Consider the following 21,088-nt stretch of genomic DNA (forward strand, 5'->3'; position numbering starts at 1 on the left):
AAACATGACCAAGCTTACGCCTGACATCAGTGTCGTGTATCTGCAGCAGATGGTAAGCGACCCTTGAACTTGGACAAATGACATGACACAAAATTTTAACTGCGGAGTAGAGTGAGAAATTTTTTTTTGGCTGAAAGGTAACTTTTGCGGGAGTGCCGACCTCAGCCGCTTCAGAATTGAAGCTGACTGCATGTGAAATGAAATCAAGCTTATATGTTTCTTGTCTTGTCCAATGATATCAAACTCACTAGGATTAACCGCAAAGCTTATGCCATTGCCCCTCTGTAGAACAACACAGCCCAGCAACAATGTGAGGAAATGCATTACATCTTGTGACCATCTGTGATTTAGCTTTCCGCTCTTTGCGTTACTACGTTACCACAGGAAAATGGGAGTATTATGGGAAATCAATGTCAGAAGAAGCTATATAGGATGTCCCCCGCCAACGCAATTTCTGTATCTAAAATCCAAATCTTTACAAGGACATCAAAGACTGAAGTTTCTTATTACATCTAATCCTCACCAACACCTGCAAAAATGAAGAGCTCTCTATTATTCGTATCAACTCTTGCCACATTGGCACATCATGCAATTGCCGCCTCTTGCACAACGGGGATCAACTATTGTGGGTATAACCTTATACAAAAAGGTATGAGCTCCTTTCCACCGTAAACGGGTTTCCCAAGCAATGCCGCTTTACTTCTCGGGCAGTTTTGAAATTAACTCGATTTCTATCCAGGTAACTACAGGGTGGAGATAGCCCGAGAGCTTCTCAAATATCGCCAGGATGTCAACAATCACAATATGTATCACAGCTTGTTCTCCTGTGGGGAAGGTGGTGTTGGCTGGATTGGATACCTGGGGACTTGTGATGGAAAATGTGTTGATGGTGGGTCGGGCAAAAGCGATGGCTGTTGGTAAATGGGGCAAGAAAGATGAAGCCGCATCAGGTTGTCGAAGTACTGGTGGAGTGACGCTGACGGCGTCGAGAATTGTGATGGTGACCATAGGAAAGTGATTTAGTTGTGTTGTTGGGAAACGAATTCTTGTATTGTTCGAGTAGAAATCCTGAAAGTATTACAAGTCTATTGGGTCAGTTAATGAATATTGTACTCGTTCGATCTTTGCAGAGATATGAGCTTAACAGTAATTGGATCAGATCATACTTTATTCCCAATCTTGGCTGTGTAATTATTTGTTTAATTTACAAGAATGCCTGTTGAATAAGATATCAGTCCCCAAACCAGTCGCGGAAGACATGTGTGCTACTTGAGAGCCACAACATGGCACTTTCATCAACATAACTTCAATGTCGCTCTGTTCGGAAATTGTTCCTCTGGCTTGAGATTAAAACGCTGTAGAAAATGTGGACGATTTCTGGAATGCAAAATATCCAATTCACAATCTATCAGAAGCACTATATAACTCTCCCATCGTTCTTCAATGCCATAGCTTATCCTAAATCGAGAACACCATCTTCCAGCTCTTACCGGCCATACCTAAGTTGCAAGTTCTCAAAAGGCCCAGAAAACAGCTCGAAATTGCCACCCGTCATGCTCGAACAACACACGGTTGTCGTCGCGATAAACATTCCACTTCTCGCCCTCCTTGTCCGCAAATCCGACTCTGGTATAGAGTGGCGATCGTCCAGCATCGTCAGCCAAGTTCCACTTGATGACATGTCCGCTTCCACTGAAGGTCGCTGTGAGTGATTGGTTAGCAAATCTGTGTGAGACTGTCGCAGACAGAACACGAAGTCCAGAAATGGAATAAATACCTTCTCCACCATTTTCCCACCAAGTGAAGGATCCATTAGAAACTTCGACGTAGGTGTCAGGCTGCTGGCCGTCATTGTTACCGAACTTCGAGTAGTACGCAATTCCGGAAGCTTCGAACCCGTTGCGCTCACGGTTGATGAAGTAGACACCGTCTGTGGTAGTGCGCTGAATACCCTCTTTGGGGTACAGTCGCATAGCGAAGACCTTGTCAAGGTCGGAGATGACTCGGTTCCATGGTGCTGAAGAGCCATCGAGTGTCATGCTAGCATCGTACGAGTATTGCCTTGGCCCGAATTAGCATATGATTGCGCGAGCAGGATCATTGGGGACTCACATGATAGATGTTCGGTCGTATCTTGAGTTGATGACATCCTCCTGCTTCGCAGATGCAAACAGGTTGAAGTCAACTGCACTCTGATCCCAATTGTAGACCCGCTTGTAATATTCATACACTACCGGTTTGTTCCACTGAATGTTAGCAACGGGAGATGCCTGTTCATGGATGAAGCCAAGGGCATGTCCGAATTCATGACAAACAGCTGTACTGAACTCCAAATCGCTCATGTCGTCGGTCATCCCACCATAGTTCATGGTTGGCTGGTCCTGACCGACATTATGGCAATTGGTGCCAATGTACGACCAGTAGCCATCTCGGTCAAAAGAGACGCGGATATCGGAATCTCCTGGGGCGTCGCGCTCCATCCATTTGAAGGTGATGTTGGCATAGCGAGTCCATTCTTCCGCGAACTGCTCTGAATCAGCATTTAAATTATATTGGAGGATACGTCCTGGTTGAACTTGTCCCTTGTTAGATTGTTTACCTGCTTAACTTTGCTGCGAACAAAGTCGCTCTGTCTGTTTAAATCTTAGTAAATGTCAAAGGATCGAGACTGAGTTATGGCATACCCCCACATATTGACAACAATCTCCGATCCATTCGGCCAGTAGTACTCCTTCTCAAGAGCAAGACGATCCTCGCCTGACTTCAATGGCATCTGGGCGCAATGATGACCGCCGAGGAAATCTGAAGTCATTTTGATGGTTGGGTTTGAGAGAATCGGGTTTGAAATAGTGATGTAGGATGTAATGAAAAGAGATGTAAATGATGTGAATTGTTGGTGGTATTTCCCTGATGAGAAGGAAACCAGCGAGTCTTTATGTCCTTGGAGGTGGAGGGAGATATTTGACACGACATGTGAAGCGGCATCATCAAGGCATGTAACCCACGCCTACGTAATCTTGAACGTCCCTTCACCGTGGTATCAATTGCCAAGTATTCAATCTCAATAGAAGCGAATTATTTCCAAGTTGCAACGGCAAGACTGCTACGTACTGCAGAAGTAACATTGATGAGGCCCGAATGGCGGAGGTTGCGACACTTGGCCGCAGCTCTGCTTTCAGCCACCGGATCTATGTTACTGATCTGTGACACCCTCCGAGAGGTTTCCATGCCGGTAAATGGAAGAATGATGGACTACTGGATGAAATAGCTGTCAGAATCGTTTGTGGCGTCATCATCAGGGTCTCGACCGCAGGCTGCGATATTATCCTGCTTACTTCATGCAGGACACATTGTTTTGGGCCGCTATGAAAGATCAACAATTTTAACAATTGCCAACAATGAACGCCGGCTTAGCGGTAGCAATTATCGATTTACATCAGACTTTTCTAGATCAGGCTTTCATTCAGGATATGTAATTTTGTTTCAAATTGTTTTTTACTCATGCCATTCAAATTCTGCTAAACACTGCTGCTCAAAGTAATTAGGTGGGCCATGCTGACTGCTGACAACATCGGGTGATACCTGCATGAAGCTGAAATGTTATGAAAGCCTTGATCTTGGTCTCCCATCTTGACCTCCGCCAGTTGGTTCGGGATCACCGAGGAAGAAAATGGTAATTCATTTGGAAATGAGTGTCACCTTCAAACGCCAGAAACCCTGCATCATGAGTAAATACTCACCGCCAGTCTTACATGGACATTTTGTACTCCAATACGCAATCAGATTCAGTTCTTCAGCTCCGTTTTGGCACGGCTTTCAATTATCGTAACATGCATGAGATATCGGGTTCGCGATTTCTGGGCTGGATAACAGTGATACACTTGCGCAATGTGAAAACTGGTAACTTGTGAGGCCGCCTGTTTCAAAAGGTATAAACCGCGACGAAATACCCAAGGAGATAGATTTCTTTTTTTCATAACTCTCAAATCTTTACAATATTTGACATTCTTACTTCTTCTACACACTTCTCGCTCGATCCATTTTCAAATATGCAGTTCAACATCGCATCTCTCTGCCTTTTGGCCTTTTCGCTACCTGCCATCATTGCCCAGCGAACTGAAGAGAACGCTGTTACCATCAAGACCTTCCCCAACCAGATTGGTTGCGGGTGGGGAGTCAGTGGCCACACGGACTCCTTCCCAGACGGAGAGTGTATTCACTTGCCGAGGGATTTCATGGACGTGAAGCACATCACGGAGACCTGCCGCAGTTCGTTACTCAGCCCACAGTTACCAAGATAAGAGATTGCTAATCAGGACATAGTCTTTATCTATAGGGCGAACGACTGCTCGAAACTTGAAAAACAGGTTCATCAAGGCGACAACTGTATCGATATTCGCGACTACCAATCGATCAAGGCATTCTGTCACTAACGACGTCGGGACGACTGTGACAGATGGGGAGTGCAGTATCAAGGGCTTGGGTAGAGATTTGAATAGAGTGTAGCATGGCTACGGGTTATTGTTCTCTTCGTTGTGGTTTTTCCCCATAGGGGTTTTCCATATCATCTGTCCACATTGAAGAAGGGTTGACTTTAATTCTATCATATCGTTTTATGTGCATGGCGCCAGTAGTGATATGGCGCTTCTACCATTCCCAGTCGTTATTCCCGATTGATTCCCATTTCTGGTGACTTTTTTACACTAGCCAGCATGTGAGCATACATGATTCTTCGAGCAACCTTTCGCTGAGATTAATACAGTCAAACCGAAACTATACCATAATTATTATGAATTCATCCTCTGACGACCGCCTATCATCTGGCATTCCTACCAAAGGTCTCTCTTGTTGATCAGCCAATGAAAGTTTACCTATTGTAGTGGTGTTTTCAACAACCAATGCTAGTGAAATTCAGGCCATTGTGTTACAACAAGGAATCGGTACACATGATAAAAATCAGACATATCAAAGGCCTAGAACTCGCCCCTCATGATCTTATGAACGTTATTGGGGAACTAAGAAGGCACTTTGATCCAGACTTATCACTCAGCTCTTCAGTATACGCCACTTTAACTTCACCGTCTTCCACCTAGGCACAGATAACTGATAGGCGCATGCTCTCTAAGAGAATTGCTTGGTCCAGTCGTGTTCAATGTAAACTATACCACAGCTGAAAATATAGCTAAATGTGTTCTAGACCAAACTATTAAAACAAGTCCTAGAATATGGTGCCATGGCGTCAAGTTTCAGTAAACATAAACGCAATAGGTATTAATCAAGAAACTAGTGCCTTTTCGATATACAAATGTGGACTTTCATCAATAGTAAGTAAATAATAAACAAAAATAATAGAGTTAGGTTTAACATTAACAAGGTTTTACTGAAATCATAAATAGTCTATCTATCCTCACAAACATGTTTCTGTCTTCAACGGCACAAGTCACAATCACCATCACTGCGACAGTCCAAATCACACATCCGAGAATGCTTCATTACTTTCTTTTTACTTCTTAGCTGGCTCTCGCTTTTGCATCACCAGCCCTAGCCCCAGTCCCACAATCTTCCCTTATTGATTCCATCTTCAATAACCCTTCTATTCCTGAAGTCACTCTTGCCGAATTGGGTGTCAATGAGACCCTACTCAACGCTCATGACTTCGGACTTGCGAAGCGCCAGACAACCCTCAAAGTAACCATATGTAACATTCAATTCAACGATGGTTATGGTGAGGGTCGCTTGATTATTTCAAATCCCGTTCCAACTGAACCCGGAACGACAAAGCCGGCACATCCTCTCGATATCCTCTTCATCCCTACTCTGTATTTACCTCCAAATGACAACGAGTTTTGCTTCTACACGAACCGTTATATGCTCAAACTACCACTGATAGACAGTGTAGTGGGCTACGCATGTACAGGTGGTGTCGCACCACCTTTTGACACTACCTCATATTTCAACATCACAAGCAATAGGGTCAGAGCCTATCTTGCCGAGCTTCCTGGTAAACCCGAAGCACTGTTGCCAAGATTCAAGTTCTCGAAGGTCTGGTTCTACAATGATATGTTTGGAGGCGGCATCGATATTCAGTTCGACAAAGGTGGCAAGGTTTCGGGACTCGTTGGCATGCTAGGTCATCAGAGGCCGCCATTTAACACAGGGCAATTTATGATTGCAACGTTTAGCCGCACATTCCGTAGTGTATACAGCTCAAAGATTACAATTCCTCTGCAGTAGGAAGAGACCGTCTCTTCATATAAGGAGAATAAATTCATTGCAGGTTGTTTATATATGGAAAAATGGGAAATGCATTGGTCCTCCAAGATGTGCAGCGGTAGACACACAGATTGTTGCAGCTAAACCTTTATAAATCACATCATTCCTTTTCTGCAATCTGGCCTTCACTGAGGGTCAGCAGTCAATCTCTTGGGTGTAATAAGTTCCCCGACACTCTCAGCTGCATATAACTCTGGTCGTCGTCCACAAGCAAACCCTCCACCAGGTTGCCAATCTGCTGTAAAACTCTTTGCAAACAAAACAGACAATATGAAAAACGCAACAACTGGGGGCACAAGGGCAAAAAGCAAGAGGCGGTTACCGCCAAGTTGGTTGATCTCAATAACCGCTATAGCCTTTCCTTTGCTGCCAACTGAGTTAGCCACAACGGGGTCGTCTAGATGCATGTTGGCAACGCCGAGGGCAGCAATAACACCGAGTGCATCCTCCAACCCGTTTTCACTATTGCTGAACGCGTATGGGGGACGCCGGTCTTCTCCGGCAACGCGATGGACAGTTGAGAAGTATCCATCAAGACCATAATTCTCCATCACCATGTTGTACATGGATGTTGTGGCTGCAACATAGTGGACATTTCCAACGGTCTGCTTTTCTGGGACGCATGTCTCACCACCACTTAGGCGGCGGCTGTACGCTATTCCCGTAAGGTTGGCGGTTTGGGAAGCCGGTAAATCCAGAGTGACCCAGCGGTATTCGAACGACTTGAGCGGGTTGATCTCGCACGTGACAACATACGTCTCTGAACCCCCACTACCAGCTGTCCTGTTAGGATCGTTGATAGTGCGCGCAAGATCCTTTGCAAAGAGGGTCTTGCCCTTAGGGTCGTTGTAGGCGCTCCAGACCATAATTCCTTGTCCGATGGTGTTGTTCCGACGATCTCTCCAGAGATAATTGACCATGCCGCTGCTTTCGTTGAAGCTTCTAGCTGCAAACTCTACCGGTCGCGTAATGGGCTTTGGGCCATATGTCGGACTGTCTGAGACAAAGTATAGAGACTTGGGGTTGTCTCCAACTCTCAGCTTACCGCCTCCCTTCGTACAAGTTACAGGGTTTGACGCCATGACTGGGACACATTGGGTTGTGCTCCTCAGGAACTGACCATGCTTCTGATCAAGTTTCTGAAATTCTGGACCACGATAGAGCTGCGCTGAAGCTCCCAGTGCCGATCGATCAACCGCAACACCGGCGTCGACATAAGCGTATTTGTCGGGGCTCTCGGAATTGATGTTGGAAACATGCGAAGTGATACGCACTGGGGGACAGTCGCCCTGATACCTAGCAAAGAACGCGGTATCATTTCCCAGAGGCCATCTGTATGCGCCGGACACGTTTCCCTCGCCTTGACCTGCGCATTCTGCCGAGTTAGAGGTGAAGTTGTGGGAGTAGCGAGGTCCAGGCACCAAGGGTTGGTAATCCATGTTCTGACTACCGCTGTGTGGGGTAAACACGGTGACGATGGCGGTCGTCATGAGAGCACAAGGGAGGTATATAAAGAAAATATTCTTGTTGTAGAAAATCTTCTCTTTCAGGCTGTCGATAACCAATATGCCGCGCCATCTCGTGTTCAGCATTTCCTGTCGTGGTGGCTTCTCTTTCAATTTCTCCCAGAATGTAGGCGTAGTGGACGGCTCAGGCAGCTGTTCCAGCTCTGAGTAACTGATTCGAGCTCGTAAGTCCTTTTCAAGTGATCTCATCAGACCATGCTGGACTCGACCTTTGACGACAGATGTGTAGATAGTGGCAAGAAAAGTTACTCCTACAATGACGTACGGAGCATCGTAGGAGGTTCTTGGTGCGGCCAGAACGGTCCATACCATGAGCCCACAAAGAGATAACAGGGAGACAAGTACAGAAAGGTCGAAGCATATCTGGAATGTTGGTGGAAAGGGTTTGATTTCAGTTACATCGGACATATTGAAACCTGGCAAAACGTTACAGCCGTTGATCTGGACCTTGCAAAATATATTAGGTCTTCATTACGACATTAAATACCAATTTCCCAATGATCTCTTCACTCTCCCCTACATTAAAACGCCAATGTCTTGCCTAAAACGCTGACGTCGAGCTGAACCAGCCCGTGGTAGTACAAGTTCAACACAGCCCGAATGGTAGTTACACAGTCAATGCAAACCGGGGACTAAACAACAAATAGTAAGCCTGGTATACGCGCCGATCAGGGTTTGTGACACCATAAGGTGCTCTCATAGCCTATAGATTCTCAGCCTGGAACCCTCCCTTGTTGCGTTTGGCTGATCGCAGTCGCCAGCCTGATTATAAATGGGTATCCTACAGGTGCTTTTTGATGTCACTGTTTTAAGATTATTCAACATCATTGACTGCTAGAATCAGGCTCCAATGAGACTGATCAGATGCGCCCTTGGCAAATAGGCTATAGTGTCCCTTGTCATAGTCGCTCGTTCAGCTTCTCAATCTCGTTTCTATGGATGGACCAATTAAACGAGCCAAGTAGTACAGATGGTGCATATACGCAAAATAAGTCTCAGCGATTGTCTCAAGCCAGGGATACCTAGTCAGTTATGCTCTCGCTACTTGCCAGTAACAAATGCTATGTTCCTGCACGGACTGATACGTTACCATGGATTAATAAATTTTCCATGTTCCCCGGAGGATGCAAAGAGATTGGCGAACTCTGAGTGAACCCTGAGAGTTTGAAAAAGTCCTTCCAAAGTTTCTTCTGAGCCGAAGGAACCGGTGGGAAAGTGTCTTGTTGTCATCAAACAGTGGCACTCAGTAGTTCGCTTCAGAGCAAACTAGAAAATCATGTCCACATCGATAAATACAGATCCATCGTCGGATTTATGAAGTACTTGATTATCTTCATGGTCAAGAGTAGGCTGGGACTCGAGGAGCTACTGTACAGGTTAGATCGACATAAGAGTAGATCTTCGTATCGTGCAAATCAGAGAAACACAAAGTCCCGAAGAGCAAACGGAACGCACGGATATTAGGAAGCCTCAAGAACAATTATGTCAAACAGGGCCCTCGGCCCGACGTCTTAAGATCAGACTCCAAATGAATCAAACTAATTGGACAATGCAGCTTGGTGTATGCTTGTTGAAGATATTAATTGAGAGTAACGTTTCATCAATCAACAGCATTGTTTCTCCAACGCTGGGATGCCTTCACATAATAGAGTGCGCTTTGACGCATAGTAAATTCCCAACGATGCATTGATACTATATTTATTCCACACATCTTGTCTAACGGTTTGTCTCAAAGCTATGGTACATAATAAGGTTTATTAGTCAAGATCCAGTCACAGCGTAAGTTTATCGGCAAGCCCTGGATTTGATCCCATTAGTTGACTGGCTGGAGTCAGGAGTCTAGACTGTATCTCAAGTTAAGATTGCTGTTTATGTCCAACTTAGAGTTGTTCTAGCGGTGCACGTTGGATGACAACGGCAGATTGACTACCGACCCTCTAACGGCTGATCTCGGCGATCTTTCAACTTTCTCCACAAGTATAAGACTCAAGTCTTCGCCGGTAATATTTCATTGTCATCTCAACCAACTTCATACATTCCTTTTAGCTATCAAATCATCACAATGGGCGCAGATCCTACTGTTAAATTCACCGTTCGACCAGATGGTCGAATCGTCACCCATGAGCCCACCCTGACACTCCAATACGACAAATGGGCTGAAGAAATGCAAACACTCAGCGTGCCTGGCGAACACCTTCCCCGATACGCGATCAAACGAGTCACCAAGTTCGGCGGCGCTCGAGGACACAAGTTCGAAGTATACTCTACCACCGATAGAGTACAAAGGGTCGCTTGCATCAAGCACCACTCCATGCCACCGAGAATACAAATCAACATGGTCAGAGCAGACCATAAACTCAAAATTAAAACGCACGACTCCTCACGACAATACGACGCTGCGGGCGGTCTCGGGCGCTTATACTGGAAGAGTACAGACATGAAAGCTTGTTGGAAACTCAAGAACAACAAGGGTCTTGTTTTGCTTGTCACGATTGACGAGGCTCGGACCGGTGGTATTCTGAGCATATACAAGAAGAATCTGGAAAAGGAAGTTATTGAAGAATTACTGGCTGTGGGTGTTGCTCAGATTGAGGACTATAATAGGATATCTAGGGCTTCCAAAAAGAGTGTCGGGACGACTTCATAAGGGTCAGGTTGACAGGGTCTACAAAAAGCTTGTTTTGGTGTTTAAGTTTCGTCTTTGCATCTGGTTCACCCTTGTACAAACAACATGGTTAAAAGTCTTCCAGTATTATTGTATCTTAATCTCCCCTTCTATCCTGTCTGTAGTTGAATATTCCAAGACTCAGATCTCCGTCCCTTTCCCTGAGCGGTTCGTCATACACAATCGAGCTCTCAACACTCGCGCTCGTATTTATCATCGGTTTGTCCTGTTGTAGCAATGATTCAGCTGGATCATTGGTCTGGTCCCTCTCCATTTCTTGTGAACTGGAGTCCACGGTGAAGAATGTCGCCTTTTCATCATCGCCACTCTCCGGTCCGCCTTCTTGTCGCCTCAGTACCAGACGAACATTATTGAGATTCTTCGACAAAGGCTCTGCCCCTGTAGTCTCTGCTACCGGAATAATCTTGTCTATTTCGGGGTTTCTCGTCGTTCGAAGAATAGTTGAAAAACTACTTCCATATGATGCCGAGGCAGACTTGATGCACAATAACCCGATGATCACAATAGCCCAAGCAAGGAATAGTCCTACTCCATATGCGACCAACAGGTTTCGAGGTTCGTACGAAAATTCGTTTTGTGCAGATGAATAGGTTACCGGGACGCGTGAGGCAGCACTACTGTTTTGTCTGATCAAAAGTACAAGGTCAGATTTTTTAAACAAAATTCTTGGCCAGCAACTTACAGGAACCTGGGATGACTGAAAAGACTGATTGTAAGATTTGTAAAGAGATCTTCCAGGGCATCAGACATGGAGATATTCCCATTCATAGATTCTGGCCTGCCTTTTTTGAAACCATACATCTCCTTTGTATCCATAAGACTCGAACTTCTTATCAACGTCTGAATGGCATTTGTAGTATTACTGCTGCCAAAATTGATTACGGTACCAAGCACAAGCTGGCCCATGGCATTCATAAGTGAGAGATAGGCGCCTTTGGTAGTCCAGTGGTCACTGCCAAACATAGCAATAGAGCGAAAGTCGCTGGGGAAAGCTACCGGGTTTAACTTCTTGGATGTGTAACTGATATTCTGCTGGCCATTGTCGAACGAGAAATTAGTTGCAAAGGACGAGTTATAGAGCTCACACTCAATTGTCTTCATCGTCTCGTAAACATTCGGGTTAGAGTTCGTTTCATCTCGTAATGCCACATAGAACTTTGCGGGGCCCGTTTCCGTGTAGTCAAGACGGAATGTTGTTGCGACTGACTCGTTTAATGCGTATTTTAACCCCGTCAATGCATATTCGTTGACACCAGAACTGGAACCATTGCCACGTCCATGGTTCGGTACAAACCCGACAAATACTATTGTTGTATCTGCATCCTGGTTTTTGCTATTTTCAAGGATTTCGCGTACTTGCCTTGAAAATGCCTGGTTCTTTGTGTTGTGGCATGATAGTGTTGGGCCGTGAAAATCCAGGGCATACGAAGAGTTGGGAAAGGGCGGTGGTATAGTGAGGATTGAACCCAGAGATGCCACTGATAATAGTAGTCTTGAGACGTAGGTTGAGTGGACTAGTAATCTCCCTGTCCAGCTGCCAAATGTGTCTACATTGGAATAATCAGGGGTTGAAATTGGGGCGTGAAGGGATGTGATGTTTGGCTGGGACGAGACTGTGACAGTCAAGGTGGCTGGAGTAATAATTGCGACAAGCGGAAGAGCCCTTGAAGCAGAGTTAAGACGAATTTTACTACCGAGAGAGCACAAAAGTGAAATCTTACCACGCAATAATGGCTACCACTGCGAGTAGAGGCGCAGCAGTCCAAAGTTCCCAACCAATAAAAGCCCATGGATTATTCATGACGCCAAAAAGTGAGTTCACTCCTCCGATAGTGATGGACTTTGAACTTAGGGTTCGCCATAATATTTGCGTATATGCGATGCCGACAGCTGCTGATAAGAAGGCCCTCACTAGAAAGGCCAAACCAGTGCCTGCACGTAAATGCCACTGTTGCTGGCTCTGACTTTCGACGATTATCTCATCAAGGTGAAGATAGTAGAAATGATGAGCAAGAGCAAATGATAGTCCCAAGAGGAAACTACCGGCCATGAGAGCGGGTGTTAACTGTCTGCTCGCCATTCTGAAGGCATTGCAAAATATGCTGAAAGAGACAAAAAGTCTAGCGGGGAGGAAAGAAAGCTGTCGCACTGATACTCCGCACACAACACTATCTCCATATACTGAGCAACAGTGGCGTTCTGGCTACAAGGGGCATACGGTGATGTGCTATCAATTGACAAATTGCAGATTGCTATTCGTAGATGTATTGGCTCAACAGCTCCGGTAGGCTGCGAACGGAGTGATCAGCAAGCCGGGATCCAATGGGTTGCCTCAGCCTAATGCTCGTGATGCAGTATACCAAGGAAATAATCCATGTTCTTGCGTGGTCATCTGCGGCACAGATCCAGGCTGAGCGCTAACAGGCGAAAACGAACAGCCTACTGGCTGATCAAATTTGAGCTGTTTCATTGCCTGATTTTTCTGGCTCTTTATTGCGTAAGTGGGAATCGATAGTTACATGCAGTCATTCAGTTCAAAGGGGGACAATGTGCAAATTAAAGATCTGCAGTTGGTCCCTCCTCCCGGGCTGTCATCGAGTAATTACAGTGGCTGAGACAGTCCTTGGGGATCAGAAGAATTGACCACTGGGAGCATTAGAGAAAATTATGATGACATCCTATGCCTCTTTGGCTCCTTGTTTTTTATACTCCAAGATTTAGGAGGCCCACTATATTGCTACCCACTATCTAGATAACTTCACTCCTGGGTCGCCAACTCGGATTTGTATTGTGGCAGATACAGTACGGCTGCAGAAGACTAGCCAAGCCGACATCGTCCAAAATAATAGGCGGTGAAAACCCAGCCCCCTCCGAGACAGAGGCTGTTTTACCTACCCCTCGGATCTACCTCCAGTCCAGACTCTAGTGTTATTTCGGTCAGGAAATATGATCCCTCTACAAACCCTCCCCCGCCTCTATCTCATTTGCAATCTGAAGCCTTACACATTGCTCCATTTTCTTTTGATCGAGCACTCCAGCATCACAACCTGGATGATTACTCCGATGCATCAGTAGGTTTTAATGCTGGGAGCGATCCAATCACAACGTTTTAGTGTAGATGTCACCGTGGTTATTGCATGCTAGTTTCGGTTTAACAATATCCTTACCCCGCCGCCTTTGACCTGTAACTATTTATTCAGCCGTTCTGACGGAGCAACACTGAATTTCTATAGTACCATTCTCTTCAAACATCGAAATGAACCACAGCTGCGATTTCAAAGCCACTGCATAAGGTAACCACATATAAAGATAAAGTCTTCCTCCACTATCGCTATTACTATTGCTCTCTTGACCACGGTCTCCGCGGGTCCTCTCGCATACGGAGCCTGCCAAGCTGGCTGCGCTAGTATTATTATGGCATGCTACAACACGGCTGGGTTTACTTGGGGAGCTACTGCAGGAGCTACAGCTCCAGCATCGATTATCGCCTGTAATGCTGCTTTCGGGAAGTGCTCTGCAGTATGCGCTGCTATAGCGCTAGGTGCCTCTACACCTTAAACTGATTTAAGGTGGAATATCTTATTCAGTAAGGGTTAGCTAATAGAGCGCCTAGATCATTTTTAATAACCTCCTACTAATATTAATAGATACTACCTTACCATTAAGAATAGGCGTTTTTATATTAGAGGCTACGTTTATATAAGAAGGGTTATTTTGTAAGTAGATAGGGTCAAGTTAGGGTGGTTAGATGATAGATAGATCTGATTGTATATTGAACTCCGTCTCCAGAGAGACTTCAACTTGAGGAATCCAACCCTGGATCCCTCGGTCTGACTTCTCTTAAGGTAAATTACCCGAAGATCTCCCGGCGACCGCTCGCTGATTAGTCGCAACTTAATCTCTCCATGATACTCTTACATATTTATTTAATTCTAAATATAATAAGTATATAGTAACTTTAGTGACACCTCCAACTAATCTTAGAGTCCTTATTTGTTTAACATTATTCCTATATTTCCAGCTGTATTTCACTGTGTCGCTTATATGTGTTATTTTCGCTCCTAAATTGAGATTATTTCTAATTAGGTGCATCTTGGTATTTTTCAAATGCTATTGTCTCTGGCGTTATCCTGTGGAAAGCAAATGCGCTAGTGTCCGTTAAGAGAGAACCATAAACCGACAATTAATGCCTACTTCTGCTAAGAATCAGTAACAATCGCATAGGTCGCATGGCTATTCAAGCAGCTCTTACATATCAGCAATGTTCAAGCAACGGGTATTAATACCAGTAAAGGATAGTAAGATAATCTCCATTAAGGTGACAGACAATATAAATACTAGCTATACTATTTTAAGAATTCTTTCTTTTAGCTTTTTAGCAATTTTATTTAAGCTTTAAAATGCTATAGGTAAATTACTTTTAGCTGCGCAGTGTGCTATTTCGCTCGCTTGTTTATTTCACTCGCTTATCGTGTATGTTAACTAAACAATCTCCTTAATTTCATGAGGGCATTTTGATCAGACACAATCCTGCTGGTGACCCATGACGAAACAAGGAGATTTTGAAGCCCAGTACAAAAAAGATAATGAGATCCTAGTGTTTTTAGCGCTGGCACTAGGAGGGTGTTGATTGCGAGAGTGAGGGGACTCATCTCAGGTAATGTACCACGCGGAACATCTTGAGACTAACGCGGTTTGCCCGATACAACTATAAAGAACGAACCTGGATTAGATTTCCATTAGGAAGATTGAAACGCGAGCGCAGCAGGGCCAAGTTAGAGCTATTTTGATTATTCAGTCCCAATGTGCAGATTGCTGAATGTCGAGATAGAGTACGATGGTGAAACTCTGGCGCTCTGAAAACGCCACCATAAAGGACATAAGGCAAGAGACATCGAATTGTCAGCATCTATCCCGAGCCATCCTCTCTCTAATTCACAGAAGTCAGGATATGGGCTCTAGTAATACCAGAGTAGAGACTATACTCTCTTGTGCTGACTATGCTATAAAGGCTTATAAAGAATTAACCATCTATTAAATTCACAAAGAGCTTAAGATTTAGCAGCAATCGCTGACCAGACGCTAAAACTCCCCGCTTTCCTACATCAGCTAGGTAGTTTCCCTACTTAAATACAAATTCCCTAATGTCATCACCTTTTTTTTTCCCCTGTCCTACTTCCTAGTTCTTTACCTATTCTACCTTCGTCATGGTTAACGGTAACGCCATCGCCTATAATGTCGCCGCCTTCATTAGTACCCTATTCCTTCTTGAATTCGGTGCCGATAAATTCGTCGACCACACCGCTATCGTAGCCCACCGGACGGGAATTCCAGACACCGTAATTGCCTTGCTTACTGCCGGCGCAGAATGGGAAGAGGTAAGGCTTCGACCCACTCTGTCATCCCTGTATCTTCCTCACTCTGTTAATTAAATGAATCGTAGCTCGTTGTCGTCATTGCTTCTCTTGCGCAGGGTCGACCCTCGTTAGCAGTAGGAAATATCATCGGGTCAGCCATCTCGAATATCCTTGGCGCCTTTTCCCTCGGGCTTTTGTTCCGTCCAAAGGGCTCGCACGTTACGTTTGATAGGAGCTCTCGGATATACTCGCTCTTCTTGCTTATTATCACCACTTTTGTTACGCCAATCACCTACTTCTCCCATAGGATAATCTGGTTGATATGTGGTTCTATCTTGATTGCCCTCTTCGCCATCTACCTAATCTCCATAGGGTGGGCTATTAGTCGAGGAAGTCTCACCGCGCCCGAAGGTTCGGATGATGATAGCAGCGATGATGAAAGCGACACGTCGTCGATAGAATCGACGAGGTCTATCAACCGCCGGCGGCATGAAATCCAGGCGAGCCAAGAGGAGAGGGAGCCTGAGAATAGGAACGAACTGGACCAGCGAGTCGGTGGCAGTGCTGAGGGGGTCGTTGTCACAAATGTGTCGAGCCGTCGAAGGCGACGGAGCCTTGGGTACCATATCGGGTTCCTGATGCTCGGCTTTTTAGCCATCTGCCTAGCCGGCTATGTTCTCGCGCATGCGGCCATTAATATCACAGATGCCATTGGCATCTCTGACGTGCTGTTTGGTATTATCATTCTTGCTATCGCCACTACCCTGCCTGAGAAATTTGTTGCTGTCCTAAGCGGGAACCGGGGTCATATAGGGATTCTTGTGGCTAATACCGTCGGGAGTAATGTCTTTCTCCTGTCGCTTTGCCTAGGCATTGTAATGGTTGATACCTCTGGGAATTTTAATGGGGGTAATGTTAATATCCCTGAGCTATGTATCCTTTGGGGCTCTACGCTAGCGCTTACATTAACCGTTTGGTACGGCGAAAGGTTTGATCGATGGATTGGAGGAATTATGTTGCTCAGTTACATTGCATTTATAGTCTTGGAGTTTACAGTCATTCACCATGTAGCCGATTCGCCATAGCTATCCACGTCAAGTGGGAGAGAATACTGAGCAAAGCAGGGCTATTATGGAATGAGTCAACGAGCTGATATGCCATATTTACCTGGGTAGCTATAGCATTAATGTTTCGGGAACAAATATGGCGGGGGTCTATAATAGTATGCTCGATGTTCTGGTATATTAGTCGATATAACGCAGACTACCAGGTTCTATCGTACTTCACCATCACTCCACCCCCCCCCCCCCAGACCGCCCAGTTAGCAGTTATCTCAGCACAGGGAAAGTATCAATAGAAGATTTCTCTATAAATCAGTTAACTAAGTATATTACTCAATATATGTCAATTAGTATTTCTAATAATTATAAAATCAGTAAAGCTATCCCTAGTGGGCGGCCTGGAGGGGCGGGCGGAGTGATGGTGAAGTACGATAGGACAGCAGTCACGGCGCGTGTCGTTAAAGTCTGAGTCTGCTAGTGCGGGTTTGCTCCGTCGATGGTCGGGACCAATTGACCGCTCCCGGCTATGGAATACCGTACGTTACGTCACCTTGACGGCATACTAGGAGGTGGAGGGTGTGATTGAACTTTCATATGCACAGCTAGTGAAACAAAGCGACCTGAACGGAGTATTTGCTGCGAAATTTCTGCGTGCCATCTCAACTACCTTAATGATATACCGTCCACAGAGTGAACACTGAGAGCATCTTCTTACTCTCACTCTTAATCAGTGGACAATTTGAGACATAAGCTTAATATCCTAGGAATAAATTCTAACGCTAGCGCAGGTAAAGATGAGTGATACCGCTAATGAAGCAGTCCCGCTTCTTATCCAGGTTAGCAAATGCAGCCTCGAAGCTCTTGGATTAGGATTGACGCGGTATAGAGTCGCGACTCGGGTAGGTGTGTTGTCAAGAGAAACGTACTATGGTGCCTTTACATATCTCATTTCCTTTCGACATGGAACATGAGAAGTTACGAGTTTACAACAGTGAGAGCTTCTATTACCTACTTCTATCCGGTATGTGTTGCGATCGTTGGATCAGATGCTTAATGACTGCCGATGGAGGTTCTCCCAGAGGTGTCTTGACAAACTCGGCTACGCTTCTACTATCCCCTACCATGGGAAATTGGGTTGATAGGAACGCATCAAGGTTCCAGACTATCCAGAAAACAATCCTGGTCCAGCGTATCTGCACTGTAATAGCATGCATTTTGTGGATCTCTCTGTTCCTCTCGCCAGCTTCACCTATTCGGGTGACTAAGTGCATTAATCCCGACCTTCCGGGATGGACATGCAGTCGGTTCTCGAAAACCTTCCTGGTAGCAATCATCATCTCGTGCAGCATCATTGAGAGGGTGTGCGCTGTGGGTAACCAGTCCGTCATGGAGAGAGACTGGATTCCTACCATTGCCTCAGAATGCTCGGAGCCGCCGCTGCACCACATGAACGCCGTTATGAGACGAATAGACTTGACCTCCAAGATGCTGGCTCCGATCTTCATTTCTGGGGTTGCTGCACAAAAGGGTTCGGCAGTCCTTGCAGCGATTACTGCAGGACTGAATATGATGACGGTTGGAATCGAGCTGATATCTGCTAGAAGTGCTTGGAACCACTCTGCTGTTCTTCAACAGGAACGTGCCAGTCAGTCAGATGCTGCAGGATCTGAACAGGGAAGTGGCTAAGGCATGAGCGAGCCGGAAGTCCAAAAGAACAGCCTCGCACTTTACTTCACCAATGATGTTTGCCTGGGTATATCATCTCACTCTCAAGCTTAAAACAGGTCTACTGACAAACTCCCAGCCTCCCTGTCAACGGCCATACAGCCCTTCTCTGTCCTTTCCCTGTCTGGTTCCATGACTACGTATCTTTTGAGTCGACATTACTCACTCTCACTTATTACCTTCGTCCGCACCGTCATATCCATCATCGAGATCTCCTCGACCATAATCTTCCCCATAGCCGCCAGCTTCCTTGCCGAATATCCCCTCGACCTTATCCCCAACCCCATCGCAGCACTTGGCCTTTCCAGCGTCTCCACACAAGTTGTTTTTACGATCCCTTGCTATATCGCCCTCGTACTGGTGCCTATTAACATGACAGATCCAGCATCTACCTTCCCGCTACTTTCGGCGTCTATTTTCTTGTCCCTGGGATTCAGTGGGTTTGGCTACTGGACGCATAATGTCGCTGGGTCGCTGTTCAGACACCAGCGGCATTGGGGGAGACAGGTTGGTACCAAAAACGGTGTTATTATCATTGCATCCGATCTCCATGTGGTCCTCATTGGGATGAAAAGTCGATCCATGACGTCCTGAAAGGTTCTTGTTTCCTAGCTGTCGATATTGCTCCAGAGGGACGATTTTCGCCCCTTTGGTAGGCTCATCTCCAGGAGGGGGTCGTTCGTGGACTGTCGATGATCCCATCGTCTTTGCATCCGCTACAGCAAGCGCTGAAGTGAGGCTATCACCCGACCTCAAGGGATGTTTCTTCGGCGCGTACCAACCGCTGATCTGGCCCGTAAAGAGTTGTTCGAGACGCTGAATAACGACATTCTTCCACTCCTTGTCTATCATAATCACATATTGGGAGTACAGGCCCTCAGGAATGTGTCGCAAATAATCCTCCACCTTTTGCTTCAATGATTCGGTTGAACGCCTCGTGGGACGGCCAAGAGATGTGCTCGCACACTTGGCATTGGTTGACATGGAGGCGTAAGCGGAGTCGGCTGGCCGGAGGCTGGAGCTTGAAGAAGAGGCATGGTTGAGCTGAATTTCAGATCCGGAGTATATGTGATCGCCGTTGTGGCGGGATGGCTTTTTCTTCCCCTGCAGCGATGAAGCACCTGAGTTATTGAGACTGCCGGTAAAGTCCCTCAGAGTGGTCTTGCGCTCTTTCGTTTTCTCTTTGGACAAACCATGAACCTTGATCTCAAATAGCTTGTCTTTATGGAGTATAGCCGGGCCTGATTGCTTGTAGCGCTTCATTTTCTGCCTAACTTTTTGAGCCTCAACTGTTAGGTCGTTAATGACGCCGGGATAGTAATTAGAGCTACTGCTGTGCGCCATGGCGAGCTTCGGGAAGGTACGCTGGCATTGGTTATGGGAGTATGGTTTCCCTAAATCCGATGAATCGGAATCGGATTCTTTCTGGAGGAAGGGGGGATCAATTACAACTTAACATCAGTATCTTCCGAGATACGGTCCGAGTAGAGGCCTTGTATACTTTCTATGGTGCTATTATTGGCAGTGGCGGTCGGATTCTGATTCAAATGATCAAACCACTTCATGAGGTCGCTTTGCTCAGTCTCATGACTGTTGCCAGAGGGGCTGCGACCAGGGACTGCCTTAATGTGGGGCTGAGCCTGCGCTGGCTCTGAGTGAGGCATCACAGGACCAAACGGTAGTGATGAAAAGTCAGACTTCTCAAGCAAATTGCGTTGGTGGGTAGGATGTTCGGCGGTGACGGTTAGGCTGGCTTCTGTATAGGCTACTAAACAATAAGCTTAAGAGCTCGCTGTCAGATTTGGTTGTTATGCCATCCGGATTGGAACCCATGAGAGACTGGGCAATTGACAGTGTATTTAAACAAGATGAATATCTGTACTACCTGCGATCTGTCTAGTCATACATACTTTACCTGAAACCTCAATGGAATCATTAATCACCTTATAAAAGTACCTCTGTGTGAAGGAAATTACCATAGTAGCTTCTTTCCCAGAAACCCCTTTCGCATTTTCCTTGTTTTTGTCCTTGGTCCAGCCTCCTTATCCTTTTCATTTTCTGGCTGCTTTAGCTCTTTTTTTGCTCTGGCCTTAGATCGGGTGTTCTGTGCTGAACCGTCCTCCTCCAATATGTTTGTCGTCGCCTCCTTTGTTCCATCAATCCTCTCGCTCATTTCCTCTTTTTGTTTCTTTTCAATCCTATGTTTCATCTCCAACACTATCTTCCTGTCCTCCTTCTCCCTTTTCTTCCTTTCTTTCTTTTCTTCCATAGTCTCTCCAACTTCAATTTCAATTATCCCATACGCAGCATCAATCAACAATTGCAAACTCTCGGATGTTTCATCCTTCACCAACATTTCAATGGTTATCTTCTTAACTCTGTTAGACTTTTCACGCTTTGAAGAATTCTTGCCCCTTGCTTTCATTTTCATCCTTTTGACCATCTCCCTATCACTCTTCT

At 45.7% G+C, this 21,088-nt stretch overlaps 8 protein-coding genes across 8 annotated transcripts; 4 read left to right on the forward strand and 4 right to left on the reverse strand.

Annotated features, from left to right (window-relative positions):
* Positions 1-1,426: 1,426 nt before the first annotated feature.
* Positions 1,427-2,812, reverse strand: FGSG_08075 (uncharacterized protein; the record flags this gene model as incomplete). Its single annotated transcript, XM_011322445.1, has 6 exons — positions 1,427-1,702; positions 1,778-2,061; positions 2,113-2,230; positions 2,360-2,525; positions 2,600-2,633; positions 2,685-2,812. The coding sequence occupies 6 exons, from the start codon at positions 2,810-2,812 to the stop codon at positions 1,515-1,517; spliced, it is 918 nt and encodes a 305-aa protein (XP_011320747.1). The 3' UTR covers positions 1,427-1,514.
* Positions 2,813-5,305: 2,493 nt separating this feature from the next.
* FGSG_08074 (uncharacterized protein) lies at positions 5,306-6,234 on the forward strand (the record flags this gene model as incomplete). The annotated part of the gene is made up of 2 exons (XM_011322446.1): positions 5,306-5,324; positions 5,540-6,234. The coding sequence occupies 2 exons, from the start codon at positions 5,306-5,308 to the stop codon at positions 6,232-6,234; spliced, it is 714 nt and encodes a 237-aa protein (XP_011320748.1).
* Positions 6,235-6,368: 134 nt separating this feature from the next.
* Positions 6,369-8,111, reverse strand: FGSG_08073 (uncharacterized protein; the record flags this gene model as incomplete). Its single annotated transcript, XM_011322447.1, has 4 exons — positions 6,369-6,384; positions 6,532-6,921; positions 7,030-7,950; positions 8,065-8,111. 4 exons carry the CDS (start codon positions 8,109-8,111, stop codon positions 6,369-6,371), a joined length of 1,374 nt encoding a protein of 457 aa, XP_011320749.1.
* A 1,750-nt stretch (positions 8,112-9,861) lies between these two features.
* On the forward strand, positions 9,862-10,446 carry FGSG_08072 (uncharacterized protein; the record flags this gene model as incomplete). Its single annotated transcript, XM_011322448.1, has 1 exon — positions 9,862-10,446. The coding sequence occupies one exon, from the start codon at positions 9,862-9,864 to the stop codon at positions 10,444-10,446; it is 585 nt and encodes a 194-aa protein (XP_011320750.1).
* A 115-nt stretch (positions 10,447-10,561) lies between these two features.
* Positions 10,562-12,565, reverse strand: FGSG_08071 (uncharacterized protein; the record flags this gene model as incomplete). Its single annotated transcript, XM_011322449.1, has 3 exons — positions 10,562-11,111; positions 11,168-12,148; positions 12,207-12,565. 3 exons carry the CDS (start codon positions 12,563-12,565, stop codon positions 10,562-10,564), a joined length of 1,890 nt encoding a protein of 629 aa, XP_011320751.1.
* A 3,127-nt stretch (positions 12,566-15,692) lies between these two features.
* FGSG_08070 (uncharacterized protein) lies at positions 15,693-16,927 on the forward strand (the record flags this gene model as incomplete). The annotated part of the gene is made up of 2 exons (XM_011322450.1): positions 15,693-15,863; positions 15,929-16,927. 2 exons carry the CDS (start codon positions 15,693-15,695, stop codon positions 16,925-16,927), a joined length of 1,170 nt encoding a protein of 389 aa, XP_011320752.1.
* Positions 16,928-17,863: 936 nt separating this feature from the next.
* On the forward strand, positions 17,864-18,589 carry FGSG_13446 (uncharacterized protein; the record flags this gene model as incomplete). The annotated part of the gene is made up of 1 exon (XM_011322451.1): positions 17,864-18,589. The coding sequence occupies one exon, from the start codon at positions 17,864-17,866 to the stop codon at positions 18,587-18,589; it is 726 nt and encodes a 241-aa protein (XP_011320753.1).
* Positions 18,590-19,027: 438 nt separating this feature from the next.
* On the reverse strand, positions 19,028-19,972 carry FGSG_08069 (uncharacterized protein; the record flags this gene model as incomplete). Its single annotated transcript, XM_011322452.1, has 1 exon — positions 19,028-19,972. One exon carries the CDS (start codon positions 19,970-19,972, stop codon positions 19,028-19,030), a length of 945 nt encoding a protein of 314 aa, XP_011320754.1.
* Positions 19,973-21,088: the final 1,116 nt, after the last annotated feature.

The sequence above is a fragment of the Fusarium graminearum genome, chromosome 2 (genome assembly GCF_000240135.3).
Source record: "Fusarium graminearum PH-1 chromosome 2, whole genome shotgun sequence".
NCBI classification, from domain to species: domain Eukaryota; kingdom Fungi; phylum Ascomycota; class Sordariomycetes; order Hypocreales; family Nectriaceae; genus Fusarium; species Fusarium graminearum.